Source organism: Canis lupus, chromosome 4 (assembly GCF_003254725.2).
Source record: "Canis lupus dingo isolate Sandy chromosome 4, ASM325472v2, whole genome shotgun sequence".
NCBI lineage: Eukaryota > Metazoa > Chordata > Mammalia > Carnivora > Canidae > Canis > Canis lupus.
In genome coordinates, this window is record NC_064246.1 from 29,299,180 (window position 1) to 29,322,868 (window position 23,689).

General features: G+C 59.1%; 1 protein-coding gene across 9 annotated transcripts in view; it reads left to right on the forward strand.

The window, feature by feature from the left end:
• The window catches only part of ZMIZ1 (zinc finger MIZ-type containing 1), a 231,491-nt gene that overhangs the window by 115,299 nt on the left and 92,503 nt on the right, over positions 1-23,689 (forward strand). For all 9 annotated transcript variants that reach the window (XM_025434654.3, XM_025434647.3, XM_025434652.3 and 6 more), the window contains 3 exons: positions 8,011-8,119; positions 13,933-14,046; positions 21,246-21,351. In XM_025434654.3, the coding sequence (XP_025290439.1) occupies positions 8,060-8,119; positions 13,933-14,046; positions 21,246-21,351 (280 nt within the window). In that variant the 5' untranslated portion in view covers positions 8,011-8,059. The remainder of the gene's footprint in view (positions 1-8,010; positions 8,120-13,932; positions 14,047-21,245; positions 21,352-23,689) is intronic.

The following is a 23,689-nucleotide window of genomic DNA, read 5'->3' on the forward strand; positions in this document are numbered from 1 at the left end:
CATGTCTGGAGCTCCTGCAAAGTGGCAGGCCGGTGGTTCTGGAGCCTCGAGGAGCCGGGGTAGAGAGGGCCGTGGAGAACGTCTCTGTGTCTCTAGAGCCAGAACCGTAAGAACATCTGCGTGGTGTTTACAGCCTTCTAGAGGGCTCCGGCTGGCGATCGGGGGTCCTGGCCCCATCTCCTGCTGCATCCCGCCCCCTGCCCTCCAAGGGCCCTCAGAGGCCTGTCCCCGTGCTTCCGTGTCCCTACCTCATGGCATCTGAGCCTTCAGGGTTGCCAGCAAGAGCCTCAGGACGGAGCCAGGTGAAGGCCCCTGCGTGAGCACCACTGTCCTGGGGCAGGATTGTGACCCAGCCTCAGTCGTCCCCCTGGATCCGCACTGCCGTCGGCCCTCCTCAGGGACCCTCCTCACACGCAGGGCAATCAGGGCCAGGGAAGGAAATGTCTACTAGAGGAAGGCCTGGCACGACCCCGTGGAGGGTGTGATGCAGTAAAACATCACGGGGATTGTTATCAGAGCAGGGTTCGAGGCCTGGCACGGCTGCCTCTTAGTAGCACGGGAATCGAATGACGTCCACGTCCACGTCCATGTCCACATCGGTGCTCACTTAGGTTCTCTTCCCACCCTGAGCAGACAAAGAGCAGAGGCAGAGTGGCCCCGGGGAGGGGGGCGGGTGGCAGAAAAAACTCAGTGACCCTGTCCAGGATTGGATCTGGCCTTCCCTTGCCTTTTGGGGAGAGAAGCTGTCAGAGCAAGTTCAGCCTGAGGTCGTGGGTTTGGAGTGGGGGGGGGGCAGGAGGGTCTGGGCGTCATCACAGCCCCAGGGGGACGGGGCACACCCAGTGCAGCTGGGATTCCCAGCACGCTGTGGGCTGGGACACTGGGCTGGCACTTTTATCAGGGCCGTACTGACACATGTTCTCCCAAGGCAGAGAGCCCTCCCTCTGGATCAGCATTTGGGTTCCAGAACAGGCTGTCAGGCAGCCCTGCAGGGCCAGCCCTCAGGAAGCTCCGCGCTAGAACACCCGGGGGCACATCGTGTCGTCCCACCACCCCCCACTGGCCGTGGGTGTTCCTGCTGACGAGGGTGGGTGCTCAGAGGTTGGGTCATGGGGAGAAGCCGGTCCACCCTTCCAGAAGCTTCGAGTGCCGAGCCAGAGCATCTGTGCGGCCAGGAGGCTGGAGCCGCGTCGAGTCTTGGCATGGGGGCACTCCCAGGCTTGGGGAGGGAGGAACTGGGTTTGGAAGAGCTGCTGTCCGGATCAGAATTTCCCTTTGCAGAACCCGGTCTCCTAAGTGACTCCCCGTTCTCGGCTCCTCAGCTCCGTGGGGCGGAGAAGGCTGCACCTTCCGGTTTGACAGATGAGAACCCAGGCTCAGGGAGGTACAGTGGCCTCCCACAGCCTCTCAGCCAGGAAGGTCTGACTGTCAGGGCCCACCCCCTATCCGGGGGGCCTCACACTGGCCCGAGGCAAGGGCCTGCTCCGGCTGCCTGGCCAAGAATGGGAAGCAGCTGGTCCTGCTCAGCTGCCTGGAGCTGCCTCTTCCCTTCCCATCTCCTGTCCCTCTGCCCTCCCCTGGTTTCCCTGAGCTAGGGTGCAGAGTCACTCTCCCCTCACCATCCTTGCTTCCCCACCACCCTCTTTCTCTGCCACCAAGCAGTGTGCCCCGGTGCAGGCTACAAAGGAGGGGAGGAGCCACCTGCTGTGTGACCACAGGCAGCTCCTGCGCCTCTCTGAGCTTCTGCTCCTCACCTCAGTCACTTTCATCCCATTTATACTATGTTTAAAATGTTTCTTTAATCCCCTAGGTCTGCACTGCTCCCCCAGTTAACCTCATCCTAAATAATGACATCCACAGACTCACCAGTGATCATTGTTCTAGTCCAAGCGCTTTACTGTGAGTGCGACATGTAAAAGTTGTGCCCGCAGATGACCTAAAACCCTCCTCATTCCACCAGGGGTACAGGCATCAATCTCTGGGATGCTTTGGACTGGGTTAATGGGAGTCTCCCCGAGGCCAGAGTTCCTCTGATTAGGGCCAAGTCATTAGGTTTTCAGCTCTTGCCACCGTGGGTCATGTGTATGTCCGTCCATCCATCTAATGAGCATTGCTGAGCACCTGCTGGGTACCCGGGCCCACGCTAGGGTCTGGGGATCCATAACTGGAAAACAGCCCAGCTGATGGGGGAGACAGATACCAGGACAGACCACTGGTCTAGTACCACCAAGATGGTGCATGACTGGGACACTGGGGGGCCAGTCACTGGAAGTGACTGGTTCTGCCAGGGGAGACCAACAAAGGAGGTGATGGGTGTACCAGGCTAGGGGTTCTGGGCTGAGGAACAGAGACAAAGACAGGGAGGTGTGATCTTCAGAGCATGGCCCTGGATGCAGGGAGCAGCCCCAGGTGGAACCCGTGGGAGGTGGTGGCTCGGCCAAGGAGGACCTTGGCTGACACTGTCATATACCAGGCTGGCAGGTCACTGCTAAACCCAGGGCCCATGACATCTGCCCTTCTTGAATCTGCCCTCTCTCTGAGAGCTGGTAAAGGAGCTGGCTGGGATGTGTCACCTGGGCCCCGGGGCTCTCCCACCGGGCTGCGCAGCGGGTGGGCCCCAAACTTGCTGGCCCTGGCAATGTCTTGGAATGCAGCCTCTGCTCCGCGGGCTGTAGGTAAGCGCCATCCCCCCTCCCTGCCCCTGCTGCCAGCACTGCTCGCCCCGGGGGATCTGAGCTGCAGATGTGCATGGTGATTGAATCATTTCTGCACACCACTGCTCACACAGCTCCCCTGGGGACCCCGCCACTTGCCTGTGCAAGCTGTCAGATGTGTGTGTTCAAGTGCATCTGGCCAGCCCTGGAGTATGTGTGTGTGTGTGTGTACCTGCACTGGTGTGTGCAAGAAAAGGACATATGTATGTGAGCATGCACGCACATCTACAAATGCCTCTCCCCCGGGGTGCCTGTGAGCTGAGTGTACCAGTTAACTTGTTTGCCCTCAAAACAAAACATCCTGATGGTAGTAGAGCTGATGTTGGCCCACCGCCACAAGGAGCTGCCTCCAGGGCTTCAGCACCCCACATTTCTGTGGGGCCGCTAAGAGCACCCCACTCCCCGTTTCCAGGGAGGAAACTGCCAAGGGCCATGATGCTTTCAGGCCCATGATGCTTTCAGATGGGTGCCGGGCCCACTCAGCCCTTGCCTCCCTTTGTGCTGCCCTCTCTCGACCTCTGCCCCCCCTGCCCATCCTGCCACACAGGGCGTGGGACCAGGGGGTCCCCGGTATCCTTTCCATTCTTAACATTCTGATTCTGAGCAGCCGTGTGTGCAGAAGAGCAGCTAACTTCTCTCGAAGGTGCCTTCTGTGCTAGGTCCCGCCAGAGCCAACTCGGCCAGCGCTCTGCTGGGGGGGCGGGGGGAGCGTAACGCAGGAGCTTGGCCCTCCCAGACTTACCTGAGTCAGGAGACCACACTGACTCAGGTGTCACTAGCAGAGAACACCGAGGCGGTGTTAGGCCAGGAGGGGGTGGTGGTGCCTGCCACCCTGGGCTCCCCCAGACCAGAGCCTCTGCCCCCCAGAGTTGCCGGGGCTGCCTTGGGACAGACAGGCTTCGTAGTTTGAAGTCAGGCTTTCTGCCCTTGTTGAGATAGAGTTTTCCATCGAGCTGGAGCTCGAATCCTAAGGTCGTTGGCGTTTGAAGGGCTGCCCGAGGCGGCCTTGTTCCACAGGTAGGAGAACTGAGGCCTGATGGGAAAGTCTCCGAGCAGGTGCCCCGGACTCCGCAGGCTGACTGGCTGTCCTCGCCCGGGCACGGGGCTGCTCAGACCAGGAGGGAGGGCCGGGGGCCTGGCTGCCTGAGCCCACCCCCCACCCAGGGCAGGCCGGGCCGCGGGGAAGGGTCCAGGCCGTGGGTGCACCCCGGGGCCAGGCCGCCTCCAGCTGGGAGGGCTCGCAGCCACTTGTGAAGGCTTCCAGAAGCCCCAGGGCCCGGAGGGACTGGCGGCCCAGCCCTGTTCCCGCGGCGGACGGCGACCTCTGCTGGCCGCCGAGCACGCCTCCTGCCCCGGGAGGGCCTTGCAGCTGGAGGAGTTTGGAGGGGCTGCGTGGCAGGAGGGGACTTGTCCTTGGCCCCAGACACAGCCCTGAGGGGGAGCTTCCCGGAGGCTCTGACATCCAGTGCGGGAGGAGCGGAAAGAAAGTCACACCGATGGTTAGAAAGGCAGAAGGTTTGACTCTCAGCCCAACACCGTCCCGGCTGTGTGACCCCGGGCAGCTGCTTCCCCCTCCCCGAGCCTCGTAAGATTCAGTAAATCAGCAGTGCAGGCAATCAGGCCTGCCGCCTAAACACGGCAGGTACAGGACAAATGGAAGATTCCAGACTGCCCCACCAAGAGCTGCCCCTCCCCTCCCCCAGCACCCTTCCAAGCCTTCACCCTTTTTCTCTGGGGGCTGGAGCTGCCAACTCCATCCATTCCTGGTATTAGTAACCAAAATTTTCCACTGATCTCAACGGTTTAAAAGTGTCACCTCACCTGTGAGTGTCTCCTTAGTCAGCTGCATATTTTGTTCTTCTATAGGTTAAGACGTATAGGACACGCAGTTGTTCCCGTGACCTGTGATATCTTTCCTGCTAGCTGCCACCCACCTCTGGGTCTTCCCAGTATTCCAGGCCCAGGCTGGGGCGTGGGGAGGGGGAGGCACTCAGCAGAAAGAACTGCCTCCTGGTGCCTCCGGGTGCCAAGGGGGCTGCTGGGGTTGATCTAGGTTCCTGATGTCTGCCTCGGGCTTCCCAAAGTGGACCGAGTGCCCCCTAGGTTTCCAGAAACCATCTGTCAGTCAGTCACTCAACAAACATTGACTCAAGGCTCCACTAGGTCTCTGACCCTAGGTAAAAATGCTGCGTCGGTCCTGGGAAAAGTCTATTTAGGGTCTTGTAAGGCCACCTAATCCCCACTTACCATCCTGCTCTACAAATGGGGAATCCAAGGCCTAGAAAGCCAGAGAGGTGGGCTCAAAATGCCTGCGTGTGGGGACGCTCCCGGGGTGGGGGGACTCGCTGCACAGGAGGGCCCTAAGGAGAGAGCCCCACCGCGCAGGTTTCTAACCTTCTGGTACTTAGCTTCATCAACAGCGCCCCCTGCTGGCCCCTGAGCACCACGGTTTGTCCCCGGCCCCAGGAGCCCTCGAGGAGCCAGGCTGGAGCCAGGCTGGCTGGGACGCTACAAGGAAACTCAGGAGGAGAAACTCAGCCCCTGCCTGGGGGGCCCACAGAGGTCGCGAGGGCAGTGACACTTCTCCCATGACACATACCCTACACACCTGTGGGCAGCAATCTCCAGTGGGGACCCCCGGCCCCTCCCCACACGCTGCCCCAAAGCTTAGGTCGTAATGGGAAAGCCAAGATTCTAGAGCTGGCTGTGACTAAAGCCCCTGGGCCTCAGTGTCCTCATTTGCAAAATGGGGATATAGGAACGATGTCTGGCCTATGGCAGGTGCGTGGACCGACACCCGTCTTACAGGAGGAGCTCAACAAATAGTCCCCGGACTGGGCCATATGGAGTGAATACTAGCTTGGATGAGGAATGCCTTGAATGTACAAGAGATTTCATTTTAATCTCTCCATGGCGCATAGATGTGGCATAGGATCCAGTACACTTTAGACATTGCGAGGTATTTGAGTCAGTAGGAAGGATGCACACGTGGGCACGTGGAGACGAGAGGTGTCTGGATGAATGCATAGATAAGTGGATGGATGGACAGATGGACAGACAGGCATCTAGATGAATAAGTGATGGATGGGGAAGTTGGCTCTTGAGGTGTATAAATGTGTGATACGTGAGGGGTGAATGGAGGGATGTTGGAGGGCAGAAAAAAAATAAATGGGAGGCACTACCCCTACTTTCACCTTTTGTGGGAGAGCTCCAAGGGTGAGCATTTATCAAAAGTACGAATGCCCAAATGACCCAGAAACGCCACTTCGAAGAATACGTTCTCTAGATGGATTCACACATGCGGCCGGTGTAAGAGGTGACCCTGCAACACTGTTTGGAGTGTTGCAACACTGCATTTGGAGACAGCCTCGGGCTTCATCACTTGGTATGGAGCGTGAGCCCTCTGAGCAGAAGGGCCTCCTCATCCGGGGCCTCGGGCCTTAGAGAAGCACCTGGCAGGGGTGGACATTCAGAATTTAGTTGGATAAATGATTCATCAGTACCTTGGAATACTGTGCAACCATTTAAAAATAAGAAGGCTCTTTATACCTCGATGTGGAATAAACTTTGAGATATGATTAAGAGGGGGAAAAGCAAGGTCCAAGTACTGCGTATGGAAGGCTGTCATTTTATGTGTTTTTGTAAGGGGTGGCAAGGGATAGTACCCATAGATCTTCACTTCTCTAAGATGAGACAAACCCCCCCCCCCCCCCCCCACCCAGGAGACTGGTTAACACCGGTCCTCCCAGTAAGGCCACCTGGGGGCTGGGGACAGGGCCAGCACTTCACTGATTTGTGAACCGTGCAAAAGAGTTGCCTTTTCAAGTACAAATGAACAATATGGAGGGCTTTGAAGGAGCTGTAGTCGGGAGCTTCCTGGAAGTACGGCCAGGACTTTCTTCCCGAGGTCGAGGTCGGGCCTGGGCTTGCTGTGCTGGTCGTTCCTCAGCCAGGGTGCTCAGGCTGGGGGCAGAGAGCTAGGACGCGGAAGCAGACAGGCTCCTACTAGCCGTGGGGCCGTGGCGGATCTAGATCTCAGACCTGTTTCCTCGTCTGTAAAATGGAGATAATTCTAGTCTTGCAAAATAGGCATGAAGAGTGAAGGAGTGCAAGGGCCCAGCACACAGAAAATGCCTGGTAAATGGGACCTTGGGTGACACGGCAGGAGGTGAGGGGCCTTCGAGGGGGGTGGGGGGGTGCTTCTGTCCAGCATTCTGTGTCTGTAGCCTGACATGCCCACTGGGTTGCGGGAGAGCAGACCCAGAGGCCCTGGGCAGACTTCGGCTTTGGCCCAAGGACCTGGACCACAGAGCAGTGGGTAGACTCTCTCCTCTCTCTCTCCCGACTTCCTCTCGCTCTTTTTTCTCTCTCTCTCTCTCCTCCTCTGCCTTTGCCATTGTGGCCTCTCCGGAGAGGCCTGGGGACTCTGGGGGCTTTCTGGCACTGCGGGGGCTTCCTCCACTTAGTTTCACCACCCGGAAGGAAGTCACACTCGTGTTAAAGCTCCTGAGGCCCACAGCTGTTCAGGAAGTGCGCCTGGGGGCCAGGACATGCATGTACCCTGCCCACTGAGCCACGAGCTGGCAGTCAGAGCCCTAGTTCCTGGTTTGGGCTCCGATGCTGGCTCCCTGCGCCATCCCTCTGAGCCTCAGTTTTCCTGTCTGGGAAAGGGGGTGATGCCAATTCCTGCCCTTCTTCTTTCCCAGGAAGAGAAAGGGAAGAATGGGATCGTGGTTGGTACTGTGCAGAACTCTAAAGCATGGGGGTTCGGGGTGGGGGGTTCATGGTACCCACGACAGGGTTCATGCACTGAAACCACGTGTGCAGTGAGGGCCACGTGGGAAGACCCCTACACACGTGCACGCACACACACTCACACAGAGCCACGGCAGGTGGGCTAAGCCCTGAACTGAGAATCTGAAGATGGGGTTGCCATCCCCACCACCACCCCCTGACACACACACACACACACACACGTAGAAATGGGTGTGCCCGAGTGTGCTGTTCCGTGTCCTATGGTGGCCATGTGTACCCAGTGCTGATGTGAGTCACCCACAGAGAACACCCACCCATGCCCACAGCCCAGATGGGCTTCCCCGTGGGCCAGGCAGCTGTGGCCAGAGTTCCTCCCTCCAGCCAGGGCTGGCTGGGACAGAGGCCACCACAGCTCATGAGAGGCCCTGGAACCTGCTGGGAGCCACTGGGGCCAGCATGTCCATGTTGGGGCCGGAGGGTGGCTGTGAGGCTGTCGGCCCAGTGCAACCCTGGTGACGCCCGCTCTCCTCTGTCTTCACAGGCTGGACAACGTTCATGGCTCTCGGGTAGAACCCAGTGAAACGGCCAGAATGAATTCTATGGACAGGCACATCCAACAGACCAATGACCGCCTACAGTGCATCAAGCAGGTGGGTGTGTGGCCAGCACTGTGGAGCTGGGCCTCTTGGGCGCTGGGTGGAGGTGATGACAAGCCAGGGCTGACCGCCCGGGTCTCCCTGACCACGGCGTGAGAACGTTGCTGGCATAGACTGGCCTGACTCTGACATCACACACCAGGGTTCCTGTGCCAGCTCCACCCTGTCCCTCCCCTTCCCTTTGGGGCCAGCGTCATGCCCTCTCTGGGCTCCGCTGTGCCATCTGGGCTGTTGTGAAGATGTAGTGAAGTGCTCAGGCTCCTTCCCAGACCTAAGCCCCCTGCCCCTGTGCTCCAGGGTTTCTCTATAAAGAAACAGAAGAAAGTTCTGGGAAATAGATCATCTTACAGGGAAGGAAACTGAGGCACGGGGAACGAAGGGAGTCAGCTGAAGTCACGGCCCAGCCTCACTTGTGCTGGGAGGGCTCTCCCCGATGCTCACACCATGCTCAAGAGGCGATGTGCCTACCAGCATCCTGTCAGCAGGGGGGGGGGGGGGAGCGTCCAGGTGGGCTCGAAGCCCCCTCCCCCTCCCCCAGCTTTAAGGATTTAAGGATCCTGGTGGAGCCCGGGCTGGCGGGCACCCCCCAGTGTTGACCAGGGGTGGCGCACTGTCCCCTGGGCGCAGCCTTCTTGCAGCCTTGCAGTGTCTGTGCAGACTTCCTGAGTGTTATTTTTCTCTGGGAAGGAGCAATATGGTAGGAGGGGCACAGACTTTGACGTCAGAGAGACCTGGGCACACACCCTCATTCCCCCATGTGCCCACAGTGTGGTCTCAGGCCTGTCCCTTTGTGTCTCTGAGCCTGTTTCCCCAGCTATCACATGGGTCCGGGCTGTCCCAGGGCAGCAGGGGTTGTTGTCCTCCATGTCTCAGCAGCAGACAGGCAAGCACCGGGGTGAGGCCCCTGGCTTAGGTGGCTTAGTGGGACGTTCTGGTCCCCGGCCCCTGCCGCCTGCCCTCCCTGAGCCCACCCTGAGGCCCGGCAGAGCTGAGGCCCGTCCTCGGGAACGAGGGTGCATGTCCTCTCATAAGCATCAAGCAGAGCTCCCTCGGAAGCCCGGGCAGGGTCTGAGAGGAAATTGGAGAAGACTTGTTACAGATTGAACTCAGCCCCAACAGCTCCCCCAAACGCCAATTACGCCTCTGCTCACGGTCACGGAATAGAAGCCAGACAGTGGCTCCCTCCAGCCCCGTGCTCGCCGCCGCCGCCTCCTCCTCCTCCTCCTCCAGGCTCTGCAGGGCTTCTCCTGGCCCTGAGGGATCCGCTCCCAGTGGCCCCCATCCCCCCCCACAGTACAGGTGCACTGCCCTGCGTGAGCCCCTCCTGACACCAGGCACGCGGCTCCCTCTGAGGTCTGCTCATGACCTGATCTTTCTCCCAGGCCTGCCTCTGCACCCCTAGACATTAGGGCGCCCTCTGCACCCTCGAAGCATAGCCACAGAGCTCAGATTTACCAGTCAGCCAGTCTGCACCCTATTCCACCACTTGCTAGCTCCCTGACTCTGATGACGTTGCCCCTTCACCCCACTCGGTCTGTAGAATGGCATCAGAGTAGACTCCCAAAAAAAAAACAAAAAAAAAAAACAAAAAACAAACAAACAAACAAACAAACAAACAGAGTAGACTCCCGGCCTGCGTGGGCCAGGGCAGCTGGAAGCCCAGGGATCTCAGCTGCCTCCCCGGGCCCGCCCGTAACACACGCGTGTGAGCATTTGTGAGCACACGGATGTGCGCTGGAGCCTGACCCCGGTGCACTTGCAAGGGTCCCCCCCCCCCCCGCTCCCGAGCCATCCAGAGCTCCCTACACACCCCACATCCCCCTCCACACCTCCGGTCAGACACAGCCCAGCACTTAACGTCTGTCTGCTCCACGGCTGCCCCAGAGGGCGGCGCGTCTGGCTGAAGACTGTTGATTCTCAGATGTCCTCTATCCTAATCAGAAGAGAAAGGCGAGCAGGTCTGCGTGCTCTGAGGATGACAGATGTGCTGGCTGTGCCTAGCTCTGGCTGGTGGGTCTGTGGCTCCCGGGGGGAGCTGTGCAGCCTCAGACTCCCAGGACTGCCTCACTTCCACGGCACAGGTTCCCCCACCCCACCCCACCTCACCCCACCCTGGTTCTAGCCATTGCTCACACTTGCCTTCCCCCAAGCACCCTACTGCCTCTCCTCCCTCCAGGCCTCAGTCTCCACTGCCTTTCCCTGCTCTCCACCCCGGGTACTGGAAGAACCAGTGCCCTCTCTACAATGCGCCCCACTCAGCAGTCACAGACACGTCTGGGCTGCATGTGCAAAGCCACACACATGGGCTAATTCCTGCACAGCGACCTCCCCCAGCTCACGGGGGTGAGCACCTGCACCCCCCATCTCTGAGCCCCACTGCTTCCTGGGCACCCAGCTGCCTCACCCATCTGCTCTTTCGCCTTTGAGACACAGGCCCTGTGGGGCACATATCAGGCCTCCCACCAGGCTGAGTTCTATGGGGGCAGAGGATGTGCTGTATTCATCTCAAAGTCAGCAGAGCCTAACACAGCGCCCAGGCCAGGGCCCACATGAGTTGAGGGAGAGCAGGGATGAACTGATCGATGGATAGCTAAGGGAATGAGTAGAAGGGTGGATGGATAGACACAGGGATGGGCAGTCAGGCAGGTAGATACTGATGATGGATGGATACATGGATGGATGAATGGATGGACAGGAGGTTGGATAACTTCTGGATGGATAGATAGGTAGGTAGGTAGATGAATGGATGGATGGGAAATGAATAAAGTAGTGAATGGTCGAATGGGTAGATGGGCAAGAGGATGGATGGATGGACTGATTCATTTTTGGATGGATGGACAGGTTGTTTGATTCACAGATGAACTAATCAGAAGATGCATTCATCACTTGGTCTGGGTAGCCAATCCAACAGGTCTGGGCTCTGGTGTCCCCTAATCCCCCCGCAACAGACTCAGTGGCCATTGGATATAGCCCAGATCTTCTTAGGAATTGTGGAGATAGGCAGACTGTCTAGTGGGAGGTGAGGCATTAGTACCCAGTCATGGCCACACCCAGGGAGGCTTCTGCCTATGATTCTAACCTGTGCTCCTGTCCCCAGACCATCGAAGGCTGGCCAAGCTCCCCGCACCCGGCCCTGGCCACTCCACATGCCAGTAGGGACCTGTTCTGAAGCGGCCAGGTTGCCGGCCTCCACCACAGGGGGACCGTCCTTTGGCCAGTTAACTGCTCACCAACCGTTTCTGCGTGGGCCTGGCCTTGTGCCAGCCTTACGAGTTCCAGAGGTGAACGGGGCACTATTTCTTCTCTCAAGAGGCTCATGGGAAGAAGGAACTGTGCAGAGGTCAGAACAGTAGCAGTCTGGACCTGGCACCTACTCCGTAATGGGGATGTCATCATTTAAATTGCTCCTACACTGTGGAGCAGCCCTGCGGGCTGTCACTGCCGCATCTTACCAATGAGGGGTCCCCAGGAACCCCCCCAGGCCCGTGTGGCTCAGTGGCTGAGATAGAGTCGGATCCAGGTCTCGTATTGCTGCGCAGTCCAGTGACCTCATGGTCAAAAGAGAAACAGAAGCACAGAGAGGGGAGGGGCTGGGCCAAGGCCACAGAGCTGCTGAGCGGGATGCCTGTGTTCTTTCTGCCAATGAGTCGCGCCCACTGGTGACCACCCAGAGCCCAAGCCGAAGGCCGCCTGGGCTGGCTGGCCTTGCAAGGGTGGAGAGGCGTGGAGGTGGGCTGGGCGTGCTACAGAAGGCTGCGTGCTCACGGGCCAGAACAAAACCGGGCCCCCGAGACCGGCCTCAGAAGCCACTTGTGAGCCTAGAGCCCCAAGCGGGGTGCCGAGGGTGAGGGTGCTACGGGCAGGCAGCTCCGAGAGCAGCATGTGGTGGCTGCTGACCCTGCTAATTGGGTGTGACATCACGTAAATAAACGGAATAACTCAGTTAGCCCAGAGAGGCTGCTGGGCAGGGAATTAGCCGATTTGCATGGCTTTGCGCATGGAGCCCGACGGCCACCCTCAGCCTCGGAAGGGGCACAGGTTAGGGAGCGAGCACAGGAGGCCGGGGCGAGGACCCCCGCTGCCCTCGCAGGGGCCCCTTCCTCCGTGTCTCCACATCAAGTGCGGGAGCTCTGCCTCCGCAGAAGGAGCAAGTGTGAGCCAGGGCCAAGGGCTGCCGAGCACAGCTGCGCTTCCAGGGGAGCCTCCGGGAGCCCGAGTCAGGGCCAAGGGCAGCCCCACTTGGGAGCACCCCACGCCGCATGAGCCTCACCTCTAACCCTCCCCGGCCCCGTGACCTCGCCCTCTTCTCCCCTCCGCGGCTCCCTCCCCCAGGGGCACCCTGTTCTAATTCACTTCACTGCCTTCCATCCATTTTTAAATCTTTCCTGCGTGAACCACGTTGTAAGAATTGTCACGAAACCCTACACGGAAGAAATAAAAATCCCCACCTGCAAGCTGTGATCTGTCATCCCCTTTTACAGATGGGACGACTGAGGTTCGAGAAGGTGAGGGACTGCCGTGGGTCCGCAGCTAGCGGGGGGGTGAAGGCAGAGGGAGCCCCCAGGGCCCTGGCCCCCCGGAGCTCCCACTGCACATTCCGTTCCTTCCTAGTGCTGAGACCTGGCAGCTGCTAAGTCCCCTCCCGGCCTTGGCTCCAAGGCAGAGCGAGCCGTGGGCTGGGATAAAGTGGCCGCCCAGGGGAAGTGCCTGTGTCTCCTGGCACCAAGGCAACAGGGCCTTAGACAGTCCCACCATCCCCCTTGCAGTTGGCTTACGCTCCGACCCTTGCAGACACACCCTAGGTGTCCCGCTGGAGGACCTACAGGCGGTGATGCCCATTGCTGGAATCCCAGCTCTGCCCCTCACCTGCTGTGTGACCCTGCGCCAGTCGCTCGTCTTCTGGGCAAGGGCCCGACTCAGCGGGGCCTGGGAAGACCTGGGCAGGTGTCAGAGAATGAAGGCACCCCGCCCACCCCGGCAGCCCTGTGGCCTGGGTCTGAAGCAGGATCTAGAGGCCTTGGCACCAAGATTCAGTCTCTGTCGACTCAGATGCCCTGACATCTGGGGGGTGGGGGTGGGGGGGCTTAAGCTCAGGCGTGGACCCCTCCCAACACTGCCAGCAGCCCCTGAGCCTGGCCAGACTGGGCCTGGGAAATGTGGTTTTGGGGAGCTAAGCCACGTACACCAGACCCTGGTGTGAGAATCTCGGGGGCGCAGCGTGCTTTGTAGTTTAACTCCCCGGCTGGGTTTGGGCCCAGAGACCTCTGTCTGACCCACCTGACCCCCGCCCTATTTGGCCATGGCAAAGCTTCCCCTGAAGCCAGAGCTGGTGTACGTCCAGACCTGGGCGGTGGCGGCGGCGGCGGCGGTGGTGGTGGTGGTGGTGGTGGTGGTGGTTAGGGGGAGAGGGCCTCATCAAGAAGGAATTTCCAGGGCTAGCCTGCCCTGGCTCGGGGAGAGCCAGCCCCCAAGTATGGGGGCCACCAGCCACCCTCCTGAGCCCTACAGAGGTCACCTGCCCCCTCTGCCAGCATCCAGAAATCACTACTATAATTGCCTTTCTCTATACCTTGATTTTCCTGTCTTTGCAGCGGGGCTACTAATCCCCATCCTGCAGGAATCGAGTGGGATGGATGCACAGAGAAAATGAATGACAGGTTGTTTGAGAAGGTTCCTTCATCCCGGCCCACTCCTTTCTTTGAGTGTCATCCCCGGGGAGGCCTGGGGTCCTTGCGGCCCCACACCCCCATACCACCCTGCCGGCCTCAGTGCTGGAGCTTCATGCTGCCTTCTTCCCTCTCCTGCAGCACTTACAGAACCCTGCCAACTTCCACAATGCCGCCACGGAGCTGCTGGACTGGTGTGGAGACCCGCGAGCCTTCCAGCGGCCCTTCGAGCAGAGCCTGATGGGCTGTTTGACGGTGAGTCTGCACCGCTCCTCACTACCCGCAAACTGCACTTGCGCCCAGGGAGGATACCCCGGGTGGAGGTGGGGGTCGTGCACTTGTCCAGGTGTCGGAGAGGCCACACACAACAGAGGATGAGAGATAGAAAGACACCAGTGCTGGAGGGGACAGCCCTTCTGTGTGCACCCCCCTCCAACATATACCTGCAGGGAAACTAGTCTGATGGGGAGACACTGTCCTCAGGATGATGTGGGCTCCCCATACTTGATGGGAAGGCACGGGGCCACCGGGGGGGGCAGTTCCAAGTCTGAGGAGACAAATGTTCCACCATAAACAAAGCAGAGTCATGGAGGGTTTCTAGCCATCCTTTTATGCACTCATTCATTCATGTGGTTGGGCAAACGTCAGTGGAGCTCTTTCTATAGTTTTCCGTCCTTCTAACCATTCACAGAAGCCTTAATTGAGCTTCTATTATATCCATCCATCTATCCAAATAAACACTGATTGACCCCTCATTTATCACATATGATCCCCTCTGCTAAGTCCTGGGAAGCCACAGAAGACTTTGCCAAGCCGGAGTCCCTCTGTAGTGGGGGAGCCCGATGCGGAAAGAGAGGAGGCCGAGAGCACTGTGGGCGAGGGGAAGCAGCACCAAGAAAGGGAAGTGCTGGCTGCTGGGAGGGGGGGCGGCTGGTGACAAACCCAGGGGAGGCGCCCCAGACACCTCCGCGGGAGTTCCCGAGCCGCTGAGCAGAGTGAGCAAGTTCTAGGCACTTGGAACAGCAGGTGCAAAGGCCCAGCCGGACAGCAGAACCCAGAGAGCTGACGATCACTCGGCTCGGTTACAAGCCTAGGACACAGGCTGGGCAGAGGCCAGGCCCGGAGCTCGTGGCATGATGGGCCAAGCTCGGAGCTTGCCACCTGACAGCCTCGTGGAAGGAGCTCGCTGCCGGTGAATGACCCCAGCCATGTGACCTGCCCCCATAAGCATGAGGGAGCCTTGGTGGCCAGCGAGGGCGTCAGAAGGCCCCGAGTCAGCTCTGAGGAGAACACGGGTACCCCAAGGCTGGGGAGGAGGGCGCCCAGGTCGATGCCCGGTCAGGAAGGAACGATAGGTAAAGTGTGGGGGTGCCGTGTTCTCTGAAAAGCTCCGGATAGGAGGGAGGCGAAAGGCCTGGAACAGGAGTGACGTTGTCATGGGCCATCATCACAAAGCGCCCCTTCTGTGCCTGCCACTGCGCCTGGCCCACTACACACTCCTTCTCACCTAAGTCCTCACGCTGCATGAGGCGGGCCCTGCCATCACCCCCATTTTATAGAGGAGGAAGCGGAGGCTTGCTGGGACGGCTTCCCAAGGTCGCACAGCCCGTCAAAAGTGGCCCGTGACCTCTCGGCCTCTAGAGGAAATGCTCCTGGCCAGTCGGGATGTCAGCCAGGGATGCCGCTGAGACCTTCGGGGCTCCTCTGTTTGTCCGAGGCCGATGCCATCTACTGCCTTGGAACCACCAGGCCAAAGCAGGCGGCTGCCTACACTGCCCCACCCTCCCCATCCTCCAGCCCACTGGGCGCCCCTCCCTCTTCCAGCTCCCTTAATCCTCTTTGCAGGGACCCTGGTTCAGGCTAAGCCCCACAGGCAAGGACAGATGTTACCAGCCTCCCCCCCCCCCAATTCCACCCCAGCTGCTGACAGCCATAAGTGACGTAGGAGGTGGGGGCCGCACACAAGGTGTGGCCAGACTGGCTGCCACCATCCCCAGCACCCCGCCCTGAGCCTGCCCCTGCCTGGGATATAGGGATTCAGGGCTGAGTCACGCTATGGCCCTGGGCAGGCAGGGTGGGCACGGGGCACCAGATGACCGGTAAGCAGGCCTGCCCCAGCCCTCTTATTCACTTACTCAGTTGACAGACGTTCACCGAGGCCCTGTGCTCACGGGTGACCATGCAGACCCTCCCGTGTAAGCACAGCTTACCCCCCCATGTAAGCACAGCGGACTGTCTCCGTGTGCATTCCAGGGGGGACAGGGGAGGCAGACACTGAAGGAGCAAATGAGGACATAAGCCAGCGCCCCTGAGAGGGGTGGGGTGCCGGTCAGGAGAACTCTCCCGAGGAGGCGACCCCCAGCTGAGACCGGAATGGCCAGAAGGAGTCAGCCGTGAGAGGGGAGGGTGCTCCTGGCAGAGTGAACTGCTGGCACAAAGGTCCCGAGGCTTGATTTGTTCAAGGAACGGGAGGAAGTCTCAGGGGGCGCCTGGGCGGCTCCGTCAGTTAAGGATCCTTGGCTCAGGTCCTGACATTCACAGCTCAGGAGATGGAGCCCCAGTGTTGGGTTCAGTCTGCTTGGATATTCTCTCTCTCTCTCTGCCTCTTCCCCTGCTCGTGCATGCTCGCTCTCGCTCTCTCTCAAATAAATAAGTCGAGAAAGAGAGAAAGGAAGAAGTGTCAGATTCTCAGATGGCTGGAGCACAGGAGGGAGAAGGATACAAGATGAGGTCTAAGAGGGAAGCAGAAAGAAGCCAACACAGGATGTGACGGTCGAGGGAAAAGAGCTCAGATGTTATATGAAGGGTGATGGGGGGGCCTTGGAGGGTCTTAAGCTGGTGAGTGATAGGATATGATTTATGTGAGGACAGGAGCTCTGAAGGGAAGCATCCTAGAGGATAGGCTAGAGGGATTTGGGAGGTCTTCCTGGAGGAGCGAACCCAGGGAGGAGCCTGTAGGATCTGACTAGACAGCAGGGAGGCTGTGGCTTCTGGGGCAGGGACAACGGTGTGGACAGAAGCACAGTACCCGCTCTTCTGGGCCTCTCCTCATCACCAGACAGCTTGAGCCACACGCTTGGCCCAGTGGTGGGCTTTGACCCCCGCCACTTTGGCCTGCTGTGTGGCCACAAAGGGGCCTTTGGTTCACCTGCCACAGTTGCAGAGATGTTGCATTTGACTGTCACTTGGAGCTCAGCGGAGCCAGCAGCAGGGACATGCGAGGCAGGGGGAGGTCACAGTGACCCCCTGGGTGCCCAGGGATCCCTGGGCTCTGTCTCCTGGGTGCCCAGGGATTCCTGGGCCCTGTCTCCTGGCATCCCTCTGAAGACCCTGCGGGCCGGACAGGGACGGGATCGTCACTTCTGCTTTACAAACGAGAGCTGAGAAAAGGGCAGCAGCCTGCTTGCTACATCCCATCCCAGGCTGGTCCTCCTGACCACCCCCCCCACTCCCCACCGGGCCCTGCTTCAAGTCCTCCTGTCCCCCTGCACATCCTCAGCCCCAGCCGTGTCCCATGGGCAGGGAGGGGATGCGGGAGGTCAGAGGTCCCCCGGGGCCTCAGCAGGACAGAGCTGCTGGGTTCCCCCGAACACACGCGCCCCTCCCCATCCAGGTGACAGATCAAGGGGACCCCTGGGAAGAAACGCCTTGGAATTTGGCCTCCTTGCAGGAGAGAAATTAAAAACCACTTAGCCTCAAGCCGTAAATGGGCACATTTTTGTCCTACTGGGACCAGGCCCTGGGGTGAAGAGCCGCTAGCAGCCTCCTGCCACGCTCTCCCCTTCAGGCCCTGTGACCCCACAATGCAGTGGTGCAGGGGCCCTGTGGCCTCTCCTGGGGGCTTAGGGTGTGGGCCCTGGTCACCAGGTGTTTCCTGACTGAGCTGGCTGCGCCCCGTCTCCGGGTGCCCCCCTCGCCAGCTGGCCTCCCGGGCTCACTCCCTGGGGTGGGGCGAGTTCCATATGCTCAAGGCACAGAGAGGAGGAGGCTGGAGAACGGAAAGGGGGAGCCAGGAAGGAGAGGAACAGAGCCAGCGAGCCTAACACGGCAGTGCCCTCGCGGCTCTCCAGGGAGGACTTCCCCAGAGCCTCAGAGAATTCTCTGCGACAGCCTTCAGGGTGTGCACACCGGGCTCCTCGAGCTGGGCGCTGGGTCCACGACTCTCGTCTGCACTAGGAGGGCATTTCACAGATAGGGACACTGAGGCCCAGAGAGCCTAAGTCGCTTGGGTGAGGTACAGCAGCTAGAAAGTGCCAGAACAGAACCCCATCTCTGTGCCCAACTCCCAGGCAACAGCAGCAACAGCCACAAGTACCTGCCCCACCCCTGCCCCGAGAGGGCTGGCCGAGTGGGGAGAGGGTCTGCCCTCGGGGGCTTCTGTTGAGTGCCCCGGGATGGAACTGGGGGGCACGTGGAACTTCCAGGGCTCACACACCCAGCCCCGGCCACGGAGGAGGAACGTGAGGCTCAGAGGGGTTGAGGAGCTGGCCTCGGTCGCAGGGTGTAGGTCGGGGTGGGATGACAGTGCGGCCAGCCCACCTCCAGGTCCCCTGCCATCCTCCGCACATGTCACGGGCCGGTCCCCCCTCTAGCATCTCCGGGACAGTGTGGCCTGTTCCATGGCCAGGAGGCTCACCACTTTTCAAGGCAGCACACTCCCTCGACGGGACTAACTGGACTAACTGGCCGCGTGACCTTGAGCACACACCCTCTGTCATCTCCGGGCTTCAGTGTCCCCATGGCACGAGGGGCTGGACTCCCTGGCCTGTGGGTCCTGCCCCCTGGGCCCCGGGGTCCAGCAGCAGAGCAGCGGCCAGCAGAGGGCAGCAGCAGTGCTGCCGCCAGCCTTGGAGGAGGAGGGGTCTCCCAAGTCCACCGTCCCCGTCCCCACCGCTGCCAATCAGACCCGCCTCACAACACTGACCTGGGTGCCAGGCTGGGCCAGAGAAGCCGGGGTGTGTACTTAAGGCCCTCGAGGGCCTCGGGGTCCCGCCTAGCCACACCTGCGCTGTGCTGACTTTCAGCAAGGCCTTGCCCTCTCTGGGCCTTGGTGAAAGGTGGACATCGCCAGTGACCCGTGTAAACGCTGGGGCTCGGGATTCTGTGACAAGCAGAATCAGATCAGCACCACGCCCTTCTTGCACAATTTAGCTACTTTTTTGGTGTGTGTGTGTGTGTGTTTTAAACCAGAGCAACAGGATTAGCCAGTATTGGCCAAACAGGGACCTTTGCCTTCCTGCCCTCAACACAGGGCCTGAGGGTTCCTCTCCCTGCCAGTTGAGAGTTATGGCCTTAACCCCTTGTGGGCTGAAAAAGAGCTGCTCATGGGAAGAGCCCAGTCTTGGCGGCCTGACTGCTTGGGGCTGCACCCGGGCTCTATCATGGACAAGATGCTTCACCTCTGTCTCGTATCTGTACTCAGTTTCCTCATCTGTAAAACCGCCTCCTGGAGCTGTTGGGAGAATTTGGCACTTGACGGCTGACAAAGCTCTCGCTCAGCCCTCCTCCCAGGGAGCCAGCGTTCTCGTTAGGCCCGCTGTCTGTCCGTGTCAACATTTCCCACCAACAGCAGCCTCACTAATGCACAAGTCCAAACAACTCGTCTGTGCTCACTCAAATCCACCCAAAGAAAAGGTCGCCACTGTCACCATCTAAGCCAAAGGGACCCTTTCAGGCCCACTGCAGAGAGTGCCTGTCTCCAGACCTGAAACCATCAGCGGGCCGCAGAGACTTAGTGGCCTTGGTTTTTCTGCTTGGACAGTGAGACGAACAGTGAGGATGGCTGGCCCTGAGGTGGCCCAGAGCCTCTGGATCAAGGGGTGTGTGTGGGGACAGCAGGTGCCTTAAGAACCGTAGTGAGGAGTAAATAGAGCCCGTGGAAAAGATGCCTGGGGGAAGAGACGACTTCTGTGTCAGAGGCTTCTGTTTGCAGCAGAGAAGCTGAGCAAACATTCCACCCTGAGAAGTCCTTTCTCCTCCCTGCCCTGGGAGATCCCAGGAGATGAGGGGTGGGGAAGCAGCACCCCATTCCAAGAGGCCGTGGTGGTCCTGGGAAGGGAGAGTGCACCGGCTACTGCCTGGTTCCCCGTGCACACTCTGTCCAGGCCTTAAGTGTTCATGTTCTTTAAATGACAGGCTTGGCCTAGATCTGCGGGTTTCCCAGCCTTTTTAGGCCTGGAGCCCTTGTAATGAACCCTTAAATACAGAAGAGATAACGGGGCACCTGCTCCGATGGTTCCAGGGGCCAGACTAAGCCCCATGGCAGCCTGAGGCCCTCCGAGCGCCTCTGGAGCAGGTGTCCCTAGGGGCATGCCGGCGGAGTCTCCCCCCCCGCCCCCCCCCTAACTGCACGAGCCCCCACATCTGGGAGCACTCCTTTCCCACTCAGCCGTGGCCGCTCCAGCTGCTTCCTGCACAGACTCCATCTTCCAAGGCCCTTCCTTGTTCATAAGAAAACCTAATTTTGCTGCCGTTAATGAGGAAGGCGGGCAGGAGGGAGCAGGTCAGGCCGTGGCAGGACACCTGGGATCGGGCGGGGAAGGAGGGAAGGTGGATGGGCCCCCAGAGCGCCCCGCCCCACACTGCCCCCAGGAACTGACGGCCCTCCCTGTCCCTCACCTCTCCCCGGTCTGGCCCACACTTCAGAGGTTCTCAAGAAGGGAGGGACCCCCGGGCTGCAGATACACAGCTGTCAGCAAGGTTCTGTTGACACGCTTATGTGTGCCAGCAGGTGCTTGCTGAGCGTGCAGGGCCTGCAGTCTCTGGGCCTGAGAGGCTGCAGGGGGCCTGGTGCAGAGCTGAGTCCTGGGGAGCAGAGGTGTGTCCATCTGGAAAGGCCTTAGCGATCTGTCAGGCAGCTCCGAGCTCAAGCTCCGTGGAGCAATGTGTCCTAAATCCGTGCTTCTCCTTAGGCAAAGGCTTTGACTCAGGAGGGGCCAGTGCCGCTGGGTGAGGACCGTGCCTGCAATAGTGAGGGCAGCAAGCACCCACGAAGGTGGGTGCAGGAGCTCAGGGAGGGATGGGGAGAGGTGCTAGGTGCGGGAGATGTCCCGGGCCGGGACTTAGAAGGGAGTTTGGGAGCTGCCCCGGGGGGAGCGAGGCCTGGCCCCTAGCCATCCAAAAGGCAATGTATAGCACCTTTTGGAATGTGGCCACAGCGAGTCCTTGAAAAGCCACAGGGTCCAGCGGTTGGGGTTAGGTCCTTCAGCAGGCAAGAAACCCCTGAGGGCAGGGGCCAGGACCGCAGGGCCTGGCATGGAGGAGGTGCTTGTCCACGTTTGCTGAGTGACTGAGCAAGGCACACTTTGAGTCTCAGCTACGCCTGACCTTGGGGACTCGCCCTGGCCTGCCTGCCTCACTGCCCCGCCTGCTGAATGGACACATCGCCACTCCAGGCTCCGAGGCCTGGCGCCGGCAGTGACTCACCAGGCCCTTCCTCTCTCTCTCGCTGGCAGGTGGTCAGTCGGGTGGCAGCTCAGCAAGGCTTTGACCTGGACCTCGGTTACAGACTGCTGGCGGTGTGTGCTGCGAACCGAGACAAGTTCACTCCCAAGTCTGCGGGTAGGTGACTGCTGGCGGTTCCACAGATGTTCCTGGGAGGTGGGAGGATAACCGGAGTCTAACCCGGGCTGCACGCCCCCCGCCCGCCCCCCAGCTGGCGCCTCGGTTCATCCAGGGCTGGTGTGAGCCTCCAAGGAGCAGCAGCTTGTCCACTGGGCTATGCGGCCCACGGCTGAGGCCTGTCCCTCCTCTCAGGCAGTGTTCTTATCCGCGGGGGTGCCCCGGGCCCGGCCGGGGGCCCAAGCACACCCACACCCGACAGGCGTCCTCTCCTTTCATCACCCTAATGACCCCTTGGCGTAAGCGCTGTGATCATCCCCATTTTACAGATGAGGGGACTGAGGCTCAGAGAAGTCAAGGAGGTTTCTCCAGGTCACAGAGCCGGAAAGCAGCAGAACTGGGGTTTGAGCCCAGGCCTGTCCTCTAGAGTCGACATGCTTCACCCCAACACGCCTCTGTGTTCATTCAAAACATTTGCATTTAAAATAAAACACAAAATAAGGGTGAATCAGTATGTGCAAGGTTCTAGAAGCCTACTCGCAGAGCTTTCTCCCTCACCACTTGGTCACGCAATGGGACCGCCTGCCTCTGTGTTAAATGCGGGCCGCGGAACGTGCCGGCCGCACTGTGTCTGAGGGCTTTAAGCACACCAAGGATATGGTTCCGCGTTTCCCACCAACCTCAGGATCTTGCTTCAGCGGGGGGCGTGGTGTAAGCTTTCACTCCGACAGACCTGGGACAGCCCGGCCCTGTCACTTGCCAAGTGTGTGACCTCTGAGCCTCAGTTGATCTCCTTGGGAAGGCAGGAATGACGGTGAGACTGACCCTGGAGGGGTCATTGTAAGTTCTAGATGGATGCGCAGTGCCAAACGCAGTGTCCAGATGTTGTTAACCTTTTTTTATGTTAGAGCAATTTATTGAAAAAGAAAAAACAAAATCAATTATTTCCTGTGTATGACAATAAAACAGACGTTTTCTCTGAATTCGTCAATCAGTTCTTTGGAGTGGACATAGAGTCAGCCTGGATGAAAAGGTGTAAAAGGCGTCTCACGATGTATTTTCATAAATCTGCTCAACCTGTAATCTCTCGAATGCGGGTTCATGCTCCTCGCCGTGTACGTTTGCAGAGCCCGGGCATGCGAGGCGGGGCAGTGCGGGAGGTGTGCGCAGTTACGGTTAGCCGGTGGCGACTCTGAAGTCCTCGCTGTGCCAGCTGTGTTGGGATGTCGCCATTGTATTGAGCTGTTGGCCAAAGAATGGTCTTGGAATATCATAAGTGATGTCTATTCCTAATGGAATCTGCAGGGGTTTTTTGGGTTTTTGTTTTTTTGGGTTTTTTTTGGAATCTGCGGTTTTAATAACTTAAGTCAATACAATTTTGACAAGGTAAGAATTGTTACTTATCCGGGAAGGATTTATATCCACGCCTCTGTTGAGCACCTGCTCTGTGCGGACAACCTGGCCAGATCGGGGTTAGGATGAGGGGTAGCGACGCATGTGCTCAACCTCAGGAAACGAGTCTAGAGCAGGGGTCAGCAAACTTCCGTCAAAAGCCGGAGAGGAAAACAGGTTAGCCTTCGCAGGCTACACAGAAACAACCTTAGACGATATGTAAACAGATGAGTATGGCTAATCCCGATAAAACCTCATTTATGAAATCAGGTGATCGTCTGTGGTTTCCCGACCCCAGTCTAGAAGGAAAGAAAAACATCAAATAATCATAGCCGTGTGTGGGCGTGCGTGTGCATGTGTGTAAATTCAAGCTCTAGAAAGTGCCATGAAGGGTAAGGCAGGGATGCTGTGAGACCCCTCGGGGGTGCGGGAAGGCTTCCCTGAGCCCGGAAGATTGAGACGTGTTAAATAGGTAAAGAAGAAGAGGAAGGGCTTCTTTGCAGGTAAAAGGAACAGCCTGAACAAAGGTCCTGAGGTAGAAGGAAGCATGGCTTTGTGGCAGAACTAAAACAAGGACAGTGGTTCCAGAGCCCAGAGGCAGGAACCAACAGCAGTCAGACACACAGGGCCTGTCTCGAGGGTTGTGGTTTCTGTGCTACGAATGATAAGAACATGGCTAAATTCTCATTTTGCAAAGATCACTCTGGCTATGAAGGAGGAACAGCTTGCATAGGGGGAGGGGCCGCGTAGATGCAGGGAGTGGGTTGGCAGATGGCTGCGGACAAGGGTGGTGGTGGCCGACAAGGGTGGTGGTGGCCGGCCCAGGAAGGTTCCCCTGCTGTGGGATGGAGTGGAGAGAAAGGGATGAACCCAGGGGTGCGTAAGAGGCAACACCAAGACCTGGAAAGTGTGGCCTGGGGGGCCGGAGGACAACAGGAGAGTGGCT